The 13,795-nt window shown below is 33.3% G+C and overlaps 1 protein-coding gene across 21 annotated transcripts in view; it reads left to right on the top strand.

Annotated features, from left to right (window-relative positions):
* The window catches only part of C2CD5 (C2 calcium dependent domain containing 5), a 95,103-nt gene that overhangs the window by 57,087 nt on the left and 24,221 nt on the right, over positions 1-13,795 (top strand). For all 21 annotated transcript variants that reach the window (XM_081309412.1, XM_081309402.1, XM_081309400.1 and 18 more), the window contains 3 exons: positions 1,611-1,802; positions 4,946-5,132; positions 8,524-8,688. In XM_081309412.1, coding sequence (XP_081165538.1) covers positions 1,611-1,802; positions 4,946-5,132; positions 8,524-8,688 — 544 coding nt within the window. The remainder of the gene's footprint in view (positions 1-1,610; positions 1,803-4,945; positions 5,133-8,523; positions 8,689-13,795) is intronic.

Raw genomic sequence — 13,795 nt, 5'->3', positions numbered from 1 at the left:
ATCAGTGCTTTCTAAAAATTTTTTTTTTCAAAGAATGTAGAATAAAAGGCAAATTTCAAATGCTTTTGGAAATTTTCATGCTTTTATTCTTATCCCTTATAATGATGTATCACGTATGTTCAAATTTGTGTGAAGTGTTTAGTTAAACCTTGTTGTGGTTTACCCCTTCCTAATATGGACTTTGGGTTCACGCTGAAATTCAAATATGAGGTCTGCTACTTTGTATTAAGTATGACTTAGCAAGTTAATTTTCTGGGTTAATTTCAAGTGAAGAACTAGTATTAGTTATTATTAGCATGTTAGTTATTATTAGTATTATTAGTATAGTTAGGAACTAGTATTTGCTGCTGTTTGCTAGGTATTACTTGAGTTTGGGATATACGTTTAGCTGTAGTTTTCTTAATTTTCAAAAACACCCACAAACATTTCTAGGTAGGTGTTACATTTTCATAGAGGAGGCTCTGAGACGTTAAGTAACTTATTCAAGGTCATACAGTTCACTCAGATCTGTCTTGACTTCCCTCATATTTCTAACATATGAAATGCTGTTTCTACAGTAGAATAATAACAACTAGGAGTAATGTAATGTGATTTAGAGGGTTATTATGAAAATTCAATGAAAAAATGTATATAAGAAATCTATAGATTGCCTGTCTTTTAGTATATATAGTGTGAGTTTTCCTTCTCCCCTTTTAAAATTTGTCTGCTTGCCATATTTAATCTAGTAGGCTTCCTTAGGTTAGAGAGATCTAGACACATCTTTCCAGAGCTCTAAAAGATATGGCTGTTGGAAAGTTTGGGGTTCTCTGAGGAGCTTCACTCTGTTTCAGTTCTTGTCTTGATTTTCTCAAATTTAGTGACTGAAAACATGTATCATATTTTAAAATGAATTCACAAATAGGCATTTTACAGTGAATGGGGAGGAGTAGATGGTTTGCTTGTGGCTTATTTATGATATATATGTCATTTATGACATTGGCATTTGGTTTGTCAGAAGTGTTAGAATTTGGTCATTGGAAATTAGAAGTCTTAGCGAGTATACCTATTTTTAACTTACCTGCATTTCTTTGTAAATGCATTTGTTTTTATGTCAATGTTTTTGAATTAACTACTACATAAAAACATTAATATAAAATAAATGCATTTACAAATAAAAACAAGAATTTTTTTTAAAACAACTTAATTAACAAGTAAGTTAATTGTAAAATGTTCTTTTTCCCTAAGAAATATTTTTGTGCTTGCTTTTGTCAGTTAGTAGGAAAATGTCACCCTTATTGTCCATCCATCTGTTTTTATATAGTATCTTTGGAACAGTGGTAAGCTGATGAGTCATCAAAGTTGGTACAAGATGGTTTTCTATTTTAAAGCCACTCATAGAAACAATGTACAGGTCTGATTTTATGGTCATTTGTAATTCTTAACAGTCAAATTGGTACTCTTACTCCTGTGGTAGAAGTTATATAGTTTGTATAGAAGTACTAAGTATGTAATATTTGTTTCTGAAAAAAAATTATAGGTTTTCAAGAATGCCTTTTTTATTTTTGGTGTGTGTGCTGAGAACTGAAAAATTCTTTCTTTCATTCTTCATTTTTTTTAATGTATTTATATAGGTTTGAAGAAAATTTGCCTGTAGGCTGTGGATTTTGCCATATACCATATGATGAACTGAATATGCCATTTCCAGCTCATCTCACATACTGCTATAGTTGCAGGAAACAAAAAGTTCCTGATGTTCTCTTTACAACTATAGACCTCCCAATAGATGCAATAGTTATTGGAAAAGGTTGTCTTATTCAAGCAAGGTGTGTTTGTAAATACGGTATTTGTGTTCCCTAAAAAAATTATCAGGCATGGAGTTATAAATATTTATTGTTTCCTACCTATTTGATCCTGGATAGGCTGTGCAGTTCTACTGGAACCTTGTATTTTATTCCATGTACTTTAGGAGGAAAAATATCTCTGTATAAAACTCAAATAAGTTTATGTGCAGAAAGAGTTTTTAAATAATTAAATGCTGTACAAATGTTCATCATGGTTATTATTAACCTCTTTATAGGCTAGGGATATTACTAGCATAGATTGCTTAAATGACATTATATATATGTTTTAGTTAGCTTTTTTTGCCACAGTGACCAAAAGACCTGTCAAAAACAATTTTAGAGGAGGAAAAGTGTATTTGGGGCCCATATTTTCAGAAATTTTAGTCCATAGAAGGCTGACTTTACTACTCTGGAACCAAGATGAAGTTGGACATCCTGGTAGAAGTACATGAAGGAGGAAAACAACTCAGGACATGGCAACCAGGAAGCATGGAGAACTGGGACAAAATATAAACCCAAAGACAGGGACTGGGGATATGGCTCAGTTGGTAGAGAGCTTTCCTTGCATGCACAAGGCCCTGGCTTCAATCCCCAGCACCACAAAAAAACAAAACAAAACAAAACAAAAATCCAAAGACAGGCCCCCAGTGACCAATCTCCTCCAGCAACACCCTACCTGCCTATAGCCACCGCCCCATTAATCCAATCAGTGAATTAATTTCACTGATTAGGTTTAGCTCTCATGACTTAATGGTTTCACCTCTGAAAATTCTTGCATTGTCTAATTCTTGAGCATTTGGGGGATACCTCATATCTAAACCATGACAATGTATATTGTGAAAATTGACCTTTTCTTTCAAAAAACAGTACTATGTGGTGTTTCTTTTACTGCTTCACTTAACTGTTGAGAGTTTCTTCAAAAAATGCACTAGAGTAGGACATTCTAAATTGTGACACACAGCAAACAGCTGTAACTGTCTAGGTTCTCACCAACTGCAAGGTTACCAAGTCCTTTGGACATTTCTGTCCTCATCTTGCTTGACATCTCACTAGTTAGTGACACAGTTGGTCATTTTCTCCTTTTTGAAATTTCTCTTAACAGTGTCACACCTTCTGTTTTTTCCTACCTCTCTATATGGCCTTTAGTGTCTTTGATGACTCCTCATTTTGTGATTTTTGAGAGCGATGGGTTTGGACCCTCTGTCAATTTGTAAATCTATATGCTATCTATATGTCCATGACTCCTAAATTTATAATTCTAAATAACATACTTCTATTCTTCAGATTCATATACCTGTCTACTTCACATCCTGTTTTGATATATCACAGACATCTCGTGCTTGTTCCAAGTAGAACTGCTGATTTTCTTATCATCTTTCAGATTGTTTCTTTTCTTTTTTAAAAAAATATTTATTTTTTAGTTGTAGTTGGACAAAATACCTTTATTTTATTTATTTATTTTTATGTGGTACTGAGGATTTAACCTAGTGCTAGGTGAGAGCTCTATTGCTGAGCCGCAACCCCAGCCCAGATTGGTCTTTTCTTTTTGAATAAAAAAAAAAAAAAAAAGACTACCTTTCTCTACCCAATTCTTCATGCCAAATTTGGTCTTTGATATTGTCCTCTTTCTCAACCTCTCCCTATCAAATTCATTACAAAGTCATGTTGAATTTTCTTCTGAAATATATTCCTAAATAATTCTTTTAATGCATCCATTGGTGATGAACCATCTCTTTTGTTTGTCTGAAAAATGTGTTTACTTTTATATTTAAAACATAATTGGGGTTGACAGTTATTTCCTTTCAGTTCATTAAAGTTAGTTTTTTAAAAAATATAATTTTTAGTTGTTGATGGGCCTTTAATTTATTAATTTATTTATATGTGGTGCTGAGAATTGAACCCAGTGCCTCACACATGTGAGACAAGTGCTTTACCACTGAGCCATAATCCTAGCCCTGAAGATAGCTTTTTATTACTGCCTTTTGGCTTTTATTGTTACTGTTGAGAAATAATATATTAGTCTGTTGTCCCTTTGAAGGTAGACTTTCTGGTCTAAAATAGATGCTTTTATATTCGTTTTTAAAAAAATTTTAAAATTTTATTGAATTATATATGACAGCAGAATGCAATTAAATCCATATTACACAAATAGAGCATAATTTTTCATGTCTCTGGTTGAACACAAAGTAGAGTCACACCATTCGTGTGTTTTCATACATGTACTTAGGGTAATGATATCAGTCTCATTCCACTGTCTTTCCTACCCCCATGCCCTGCCTTCCCCTCTGCCCTAGCTAAAGGTCGTCAATTCTTCCCATGCTCCCCCCTCTCCATCCCCATTATGAATCAGCATCCTTCTATCAGAGAAGACATTCGGCATTTGTTTTTTTGCGATTGGCTTACTTCACTTAGCATTATATTCTCCAACTCCATCGATTTACCTGAAGTTGCCATGATTTTATTTATTTTTAATGCTGAGTAACATCCCTTTGTGTATATATCTACCACATTTTCTTTATCTACTTTTGTGTTCTTTTAATGAATAAAATAATTTTTTTCCCTTTGCTAGTCATCTGTCGTATGATCATTGGCAGTTTGGAATGTTAGATTTTAAATTATATTGTCTAGTGATTTGATCAATATTATTTCATTGAAACATTTTGAAATTTTTTATTTCTTTTTTTTTCTTGGTGATGCTGGGGATTGAACCCAAGACCTGTGCATGTGAGGCAAGCACTCTACCAACTGAGCTATGTCCTCAGACTGAATTTTTTTTATCTCTGTTTATTGAAATAAGACTTAAAATAAATTTTACAGTTGTAGATGGACAAAATGCCTTTATTTTGTTTGTTTATTTTTATGTGTGCTGAGGAGCGAACCCACTGCTTCACGCATGCTAGGCAGGTGCTCTACCACTGAGCTAAAACCCATCCTGAAATAAGACTTACAGTGAGTTTACATAGTAATAAAAATGGCAGAAAATATTATTGATGTAACTTAATAAGCCGATTTGGAACAAATAAACGTTTTATTAAGTACACTTTTAGAAAGTTTTTCAACTTTTTGACATTTCTTAAGATAATATCAAGAATACTGTCCACTGACTGAATTATTCTTCTTTACAGGTTATGTCGCTTAAAAAAGAAAGCACAGGCAGAAGCAAATGCTACAGCTATCAGTAATCTCTTGCCATTTATGGAATATGAAGTACATACTCAGCTAATGAATAAACTAAAACTCAAAGGAATGAACGCTTTGTTTGGACTAAGAATCCAGATCACAGTGGGTGAAAATATGTTGATGGGCTTAGCAGTAAGTTTAGAAACTTTTGGTTTTATGATTTCTGTTGTTGTAGTAGATTCTGTTTTATGGGAGTCAGTCTTTTAAAAAGACTTAGTTGAAGAAACTCATCAAGACCTGCAATGGTTGGGGCGTTTTTAGGTAGGGAAGACTCTGGTGTAGGTTTTCACATATTTTAAAGGGACTGTAACCATAACCATAATAGTTAAATATCTAAAAATTATCATTTTTAACTTATTAGTAAGTTGACCACTATGGATCCAGATTTTATTATTGTTTACAAATTACTGAAACAGGGTTTTTACCTCTTGGCACTGTTGGCATTTGTGCAGGGTGACTCCTTGTTTCTGGGTGCTGTCCTCTTCATTGTAGATGTTAAGCACCATACCCACTGTATGCTAATGCACCCTTCTAGTTCTGATAACCAAACATGTTTGCAGACATTGCTAAATGTTTTCCTGCCTATTGTTGGAGAAGTAAGCTTTATCATAACCTTGTACCTATGGCTAACAGTGGAATGTGTAATAAAATATTTGTATGTATATCTTTTTTTCCCCCATGCAGGGGATTGAACTCAGGGCCTTGCATATTCTAGGCAAACTCTGTACCACTGAACTACGCTCCAGCCTTTTAACTTTTTATTTTGAGATAGTTTTTTGATAATTTGCCCAGGCTGGTCTCAAACTTGTGATCTTCCTGCCTCACTTTCCAAGTAGCTAAGACTATAGGCGTGCACCATCATGCCTGGCAAAATGTGTGTTCTTAAGTGCCAGTAAAATGTGAGACTGGTTAAAACTCTGTTTCCATTTCATGTTCCCCTTGTTTTGTGAGAAAATGAGTTCTGTCTGGAAAGATGTCAATGGAGAAAGTTAGTGCTACTTTCGTAAATAGCAAAGGACCCAGAGAAGTAGGTGTTTGCAAACCATAATGGTCATAGGAATCTAATCAGTATTTTTGGAAATTCTTTTGTTTTCTAGATACTTTGCTAGCCAGGATTTTTGTCTGTGTCACTGGCAATTTTCAAATTTGAATTCTCTTGGCATCTTTCTAAGACATGCATAGATGTTTAATTTTAAGAAATTTATGGAACTTGGAATTTTTTTTAGTATATCTTTTTTTATTTTGTAGATAAAATGCCAAATTGCTTACTATTTCATGTGTCTTTCCTATAAGAGCAAATATATAAATTTTTGTATGTAGGGGAGAATTGTTTTATAATATATAATTGTTTTATAATAAATGTACTTATTAGGTATCATAATTTTTTTAGCAATAGAAATTTGTAATAATGAAGTTAATCTGGTTTACATTAAGATACTTGATGTTTAGAGTAACTAGAGAAAAATGTTTAATTCAGAGGTCTAAAAATTTGCATGCTTGGCAAGACTGTAACATAAATAAGTAATTTGGGCTGAATACAAGACTAGCAATTGATGAATACCTATGGGAACTAAGAACTGGATTCAAATATAAAGGTTTAAAGACTAATTTACTAACTAAACCAAACATTTCTGATGGTTGAGTCCTACGGAACCAGTTTATGTCCCTGGTATAATTTTAAGTTTGACTCAAATACTGATTTTCTGGTTCATACTCACGTTTTCCTTCTTGATCACTAAGTGACATTACAGCTATTTGATATTTTGTTCTTTGTGCTGTTTTATATTTTCTCTACTTAAATCTCAAGATCTCAAGAGTAGCTTCTGTAATAGCTAATACTCTCATGAATGTCTGGTAGGTGTCTGGTCCTGCCTGTGCTAGACTAGAAGGAATGTAATACTGTCTTCACTTCATAAGAGAAAAGTACAAATGTTATTATAGGTTGAGACTACAAAGTGTTATGGTTATGTGTGCTGGAACTGGACTGCAAACAGCCCAGTACTCATCCATTCAAGGCCATTGCCTCATTAATGAATAGAGCTAAGAAAGTTGCTGTGCTACAGCTTCATGTAGCATAGTAGAAGTTCTGCAGTTGAGCATCAGACACTGGGTTGTGGGTGTGGTGATGGATGCCAGTGAACAAATCAATAAAGAGCACTCCTGAGATCAGTTTGGTCTGCTCAGACTTCATTGTAGGCTGCCATGCCCCTTTTAGGGTGGATTTTGACAGAATTGTCAATTGATTAGTTAAAAATTAATTAAAAATTCAAAATACATAAATATTCAAAGTCAAAAGAATTATCTTTTCTTTCCCATTCTGCCTCTTCGATTTTAACAATTTGCTGTTTATACTTCTTATTTTGTTGCTCTGTGTATAGTAGCATAAACATAAACATAAACACATATGTAAATTTCATCTTGTTATTATTTTCCATAGTAGTTTTCCAGTACTGATAGTTTGTGGTAACTATTTTAAGAGTCTGAAATTAATAGTTATTTAATTAAATATTTTAAATAAATCTACATTAAATAAAAAAATTGTGGCAATTATGGTTATATAGTGAAATTTTCTTGAGTTTCTCAGTGAGAAATACTTGGATTAAATTTCTTCACATTTATTGAATGTGATCTTGACTAAGTGCAATGTTCTGGACTTCAGGGTTTTTAAAATTTCTTAACTTGCAAAACTTTCCCTTTTACTTTGCCACTGTTAAAAGTTGATTGTCAGGTCTGGGATTGTGGCTCAGAGGTAAAGCACTTGCCTAGCATGTGTGAGGCACTGGGTTCCATTCTCAGCACTGCATATAAATAAATAAATAAGATAAAGGTCTGTCAATAACTTAAAAAAAAAAAGTTAATTGTCTGGTTTGGGGCTGTAGCACAGAGGCAGTGTGCTTGCCTAGCATGTGTGAGGCACTGGGTTTAATCCTCAGCACTGCATAAAAATAAATAAAATAAAGGCATTCTGTCCATCTGCAACTACCAATTTTTTTTTTAAAAGTTGATATTATACTCATTCATCAAAAAAAATTGTAGCAACTTTTTAGTTATTTATTACTATTGTCCTTTTTTATGCAGCTTATTTTTTTATACTTACAAAGTAAAAACTTAAAAAATACTGTGGTGTATGCACTGAAAAGTAAATTTCCTCTTTCACACTGTATGTGTCTCATCTACCCAGGATCCTTCTCAGAGGAAAGCACCTCCTGTTACAAGTTAGGTTTAGCATGCCCTTCTAGAGATGGCCTGTGTGTATACTGATGCTTTATTGTGTTTTCTTACAGAACACAGATCACATTCCTAAATATGAAACCTTTTTTTAATATATATATATATATTTTAGTGGTAAATGGACACAATATCTTTATTTTATTTTTTTATGTGGTGCTGAGGATTGAACCCAGTGCCTCACTCGTGCTAGGCGAGTGCTGTACCACTGAGCCACAACCCCAGCCCTAAATATGAAAACTTAAAGACCATAATTCTTTACATATTTTATCTGATTATTTCTCTATTTTGCAAGTCTGCCACAGGTGTATATTTAGCGGCTTTACCAATGCCTGGTGGTATTCAGATTGCTGGGAAGACTCCTAATGATGGTTCATATGAACAGCATATCTCTCATATGCAAAAGAAGATAAATGATACAATTGCTAAGAACAAGGAATTATATGAAATCAATCCTCCAGTAAGTAAAACAATTCTACATTGTAAATACACTGTTTATGAGTAGGTCATCTTATTTTGGATTTTTTTTTTTTTTTTTTTTTTTTTTTGGTGGAGGGGAGTTTGAGGTCTCACTACATTGCCCAGGCTGGTCTTCAACTCCTGAGCTCAGGTGATCCTCCTACCTCAAATTCCTGCGCAGCTGGGACTATAGGTGTGTGCTACTGTGCTTGATTTAGATTCGCTCTCTTTTTTACTTGTTCTTTCACTTCCCTTAACATCTTTACACAAATGTTTCCTTTTTGAGAAGTCCTACACTGACCACTGTATTTAAAATGCAATTCTGCAAACCATTTTTGGTGCTTCCTCTCATCCTTCTATGTTTTGTTGTTTTCTGTAACTCTTTTCGGTGTGTGTATGTGACTTTTTGACACACACTCAACATGCGGGCAAGTTTTTAATTTTGTCTGTTGCTTGTGAAAACCAGTGGAATGAAGCTCCATCAGGGCTGTATTTCTGATACTTAGAAAAGTTCCTTGTAGTAGCTTCTTAATAAATATATATTTTTTTGCTTAAGATTATAAATGGTCTTTATTTTAATAAAAAGAAAGTGTTTACGGTAAAAGTGGAAAAGGAGATATTTCATTACAGCTGCTTTTTTACAATTTGTTGTCAGTCATTCCATAGTCAGTTTTCTTGCTAAGTTTGCGGTAGGTATCACAGTGCTTCCTCCTCTACAGATGCCTTTTCATTAGTGTGAATTGAAAGAAAGATGTTTTGGAGTTAGAATGCAACTGTTTTTATGAGTCTCTGATATGAAATACTTGCACAAAGGGAATATTTTAGATAGAAAAATGGACCACATATTTTTTGCAGTCTTCTACAATAGTACATCTGAATTCTAACTTCAGACAGATAGCTTTTGTCAGATTAGCAAAATTGTGAAGTTGAGAGGAATTCTAAGGCTAATGCCTAGAGCTGTGCTGCTCAGTGTGGTTGCCACTGGGGCACTTGTTGTGTGATGAGTCTGACTGAGATCTGTTCCAAGCGTAGAGTACACACTGAATTTTATAGACTTAATTTAAATATGAATTTAAAATATCTCATGAATATTTTTGTATTGATTACATGTTGAAAATTTAATATTTTGGATATATCAAATTAAAATCTTTTATTAAATTGATTTCATGTTTTTTATTATAATCACAATAAAGGAGTGCATTACATTCATAATTTTTTTTTTTGCATTACAATTCTTTTTTTTTTATATAGGAGTCAAATTTGTATCTCCTTTTCTTTCTTTCTTTTTTTTTTTTTTTAAAGAGAGAGTGAGAGAGGAGAGAGAGAGAGAGAGAATTTTTTTAATATTTTTTAGTTTTCGGCGGACACAACATCTTTGTTGGTATGTGGTGCTGAGGATTGAACCTGGGCCGCACGCATGCCAGGCGAGCGCGCTACTGCTTGAGCCACATCTCCAGCCCCAGCATTACAATTCTTAATTCACCTTTATACCACAGTTTATCAAATCTCTGTTTGTATATAAGGTATGTTGACACCAAATTCACATCTTCGTACATTAATTTTGAATAATGATGACCGACTCCTTCCACTATCCTTGCTATTCCCATTCTTCCTCCCTTTCCTTCCCACCTCTATTCCCTATCTAGAGGTAATTTTCCACCTATACTCTCCCTCCCTACCCCACTTTGAGTCACCACCCTTATATCAGAGAAGATATTTGGCATTTGTTTTTTTGGGGGGATTGGCTAACTTCACTTAGCATAATCTTCTCTAATGCCATCCATTTCTCTGCAAATGCCATGAGCTTATTATTTTTTAGTGCTGAGTAATGTTCCATTGTATATAAATGCCACATTTTTTTATCCATTCATTCACTGAAGGACATCTAGTTTGGCTTCACAGTTTAGCTATTGTGAATTATACTGCTATAAACATTGATGTGGCAGTGTCCCTGTAGTATGCTATTTTTAGGTCCTTTGTGTATAAGTCCGATAAGAGGAATAGCTGGGTCAAATGGTGGTTCCATTCCCAGCTTTCCAAGGAATCTCCAGACTGCTTTCCATATTGGCTGCACTAATTTGCAGTCCCACCAGCAGTGTATGAATGTATCTTTTCCTCCACATCTTCGCCAACACTTGTTGTTGTATGTCTTCATAATGGCTGCCATTCTTACTGGGGTGAGATGGTATCTTAGAGTAGTTTTGATTTGCATTTCTCTGATTGTTAGAGATGATGAGCATTTTTTCCATATGTTTGAGAAGTGTCTGTTCAGGTCTTTGGCCCATTTATTGATTGGATTATTTGTTTTTTTTTTTTTTTTTTTTTGGTTCTTGTTGAGCTCTTTATATACCCTAGAGATTAGAGCTCTATATGATGTGAGGGGTAAAAATTTGTTCCCTTTATTGTGTGACTTGCTTTATATTTCTGTTGGGCAACACCGACTTAGAGCTTCTCTAAGTTGAATCAAAATGTTGATGTGTTAATATATTAATACTTGAAAAATAATCTTTGTAAAAACTCTCATACTCCACCATATATATATAAATGCCAGACATATATACATATATATATTAGTTTTCACACATATATATTTTAGTTTTCAATGGACCTTTATTTTTTATTTATTTATATGTGGTGCTGAGAATTGAATCCAGTGCCTCACACATTGCCAGAAAAGCACTCTCTCCCACTGAGCTACCACTCTACCCAGACTCCTCTTACTCCATCATAATGAATGATTGTTAGCTATACATTTTTCTTTTGTAATAGTATTTTGATATTTGAACATCTATTTGTAGTGTTTATGCCAGTTGGGGAGAAAGCCTTGTAAGTTAAATCTTAGAGCCCCATTTGTTTTGTATTTATTAGTTCTAATAAGTTGAATTCTTTTACTAAACAGTGCTTATCATTTTTTTAAATCCATTCTGACCTGCCACAAAAGAATAACTCTTCCTCCACTGTGTTCCTGTTATACTGTAATGTCTGCTAGTAAATTGCCTATTACATGTTATTGTCTATCTTCTTTTAATATAATATAGTCAGCCTTCTATATCCATGGTTCAAACATCTCTGGAGTCAGCCAACCTTGAATTAAAAATATTTGAAAAAAAATTATAGCTGTACTGAAAATATATATCTTTTATCTTCTTATTTCCTAAACAACACAATATAACAACTATTTGCATATCATTTACATTATATTAGTTAGAAATAATTTAGAAATAATTTAAAGTATATAGAAGGTACTGGGGTTGTTGCTCAGAGATAGAGCATCTGCCTACCATGCACAAGGCCCTGGGTTCGATCACCAGTGCTGCAAAGGAGAGACAGAAAGAGAAAGAGAGAGAAAGAGAGAAAGAGGGAGAATGTGAATGAATGAACACAGAAAGATATTGTAGGTTATATGTAAATACTGTGCCATTTTATATAGGGGCTTGAACATCCACAGATTTTAATTAATCTTTGAGGAGTCCTAGAACCAACTCCCTAAAGATACTGAGGATGACAATATAAGCTCCTTGAAGACAGAGATGTAATTAATTGAGTGTGAATTAAGTTACTTTAATCAGTAAGTACTTATTAAATTGTTATTACATGTCACACAGCTTATATTTTGAGAAGGGAGTGAGTCTATCACAATTAAAAAAAATCAGCATATATGGATTTTGTGTATTGAGGATGACTATATTTGCATAAAAGTGTTCATCAATTTATGAATCTGCTAATATGTCCTTATTTCAGATACTAATTGCATTATAATCCTTTAGAGTAACATCTCAGTTGTTTGACAAATTTAATAAACAAAATTAATTACCAGGCCACCGTAAACATTATAGTTTTGTCTTTTTAATTGTGTATGACAGTCAGTATATGCCCATCCTGAAAATATGGATCAGTGTGCCCCTTTTTAGCATGATTACCCCAGATGTGATGATCATTTGATTTTTTTTCCTTAATACCCTGAAAAATGTTTCTAATGTTGAGATGTAGTACCACTTAATCAAACTTTAAGATAAGGTATTAGAATAAGATACAAACTTTTAGAATACTAGTATTAGTGATGAAACCTCAATATGAATCTTAAATATATTAAGTACTAGACAGTTATATTTATTAGATTAATGATGTAGTGATCAGAGGTATAATTCTCAACTACTATGAAATCATAAAAAGAAATGTATCTAGTGAGAAGAACATTGCACTAAGAAAAAAAATTAAAAAAAAACCAGGGTCTTTACCTAGTCTTCAGACAGGCAAATATCTTTACCCTGAATTGCAGTGATTTCTTTTATTGTGTGTGGTTCTGGGGATTGAATTTAGGGGTACTCTACCTCTAAGCAGTACCTCCAGCCTTTTTACTTTTTATTTCGAGACAGGGCTTCACTAAATTGCCAGGGCATATGCCACCAGGTCTGGCTCTTTCTCATTTTGTGGTCATTATATTATGCATCTTATCAAATTTATATAGGACAGGTTAATTTGAAATGCAAATAAAATAAATGGATGTGAAAGTACTCCATAGATTATTATGTTATGAAACTGCAGTGGTCATCTTTTGTTTTTGAAAAACTTTTACTTATAATTTCCTTGATTTTGTAAGATAGCTCTGGTATACCAATGATAGGCCTGTGCTCACATGTCCTCATTTTTCTGTTAATTCTTTGTAGCCAATAGTGATTTAGAATTTTTTGTAAGATCAATGACTGAGTAATAGGGAAAATCTTACTAATCCATGTGAGATTTCACTATATACTGATTTATTATCATTATTATAGCTATTAGAGCTTATTTAGCTTAATAAGTTGCACAGCAAATATATGCATAAGTACATGTGTGTGTGTGTGTGTGTGTATGTGTGTGTATATATATATATATATATATATATATCTGTTCACATATTCATGTTTCTGATACTTAACACCTTTGAAAATTATCTCTGGGTAAAAAAGGATATAAAAGGTGAGTAACTATTTTGGGAAATATTTCTTTGAATATTTATGGATAATTAAGACTTAAAATGCTAAGTAGAAGATGCACATAGTCAGGAGTGATGGATTTCTGAGCTTATTTTAAAGTCCTCTCTGTCAGTTTTGCTTGTCTCTGTGACA

The sequence above is a fragment of the Spermophilus citellus genome (assembly GCF_964194105.1).
Source record: "Spermophilus citellus genome assembly, chromosome: 10".
In the NCBI taxonomy this organism is placed as follows: Eukaryota; Metazoa; Chordata; class Mammalia; order Rodentia; family Sciuridae; genus Spermophilus; species Spermophilus citellus.
This window is presented reverse-complemented; position numbering and strand designations above follow the sequence as displayed.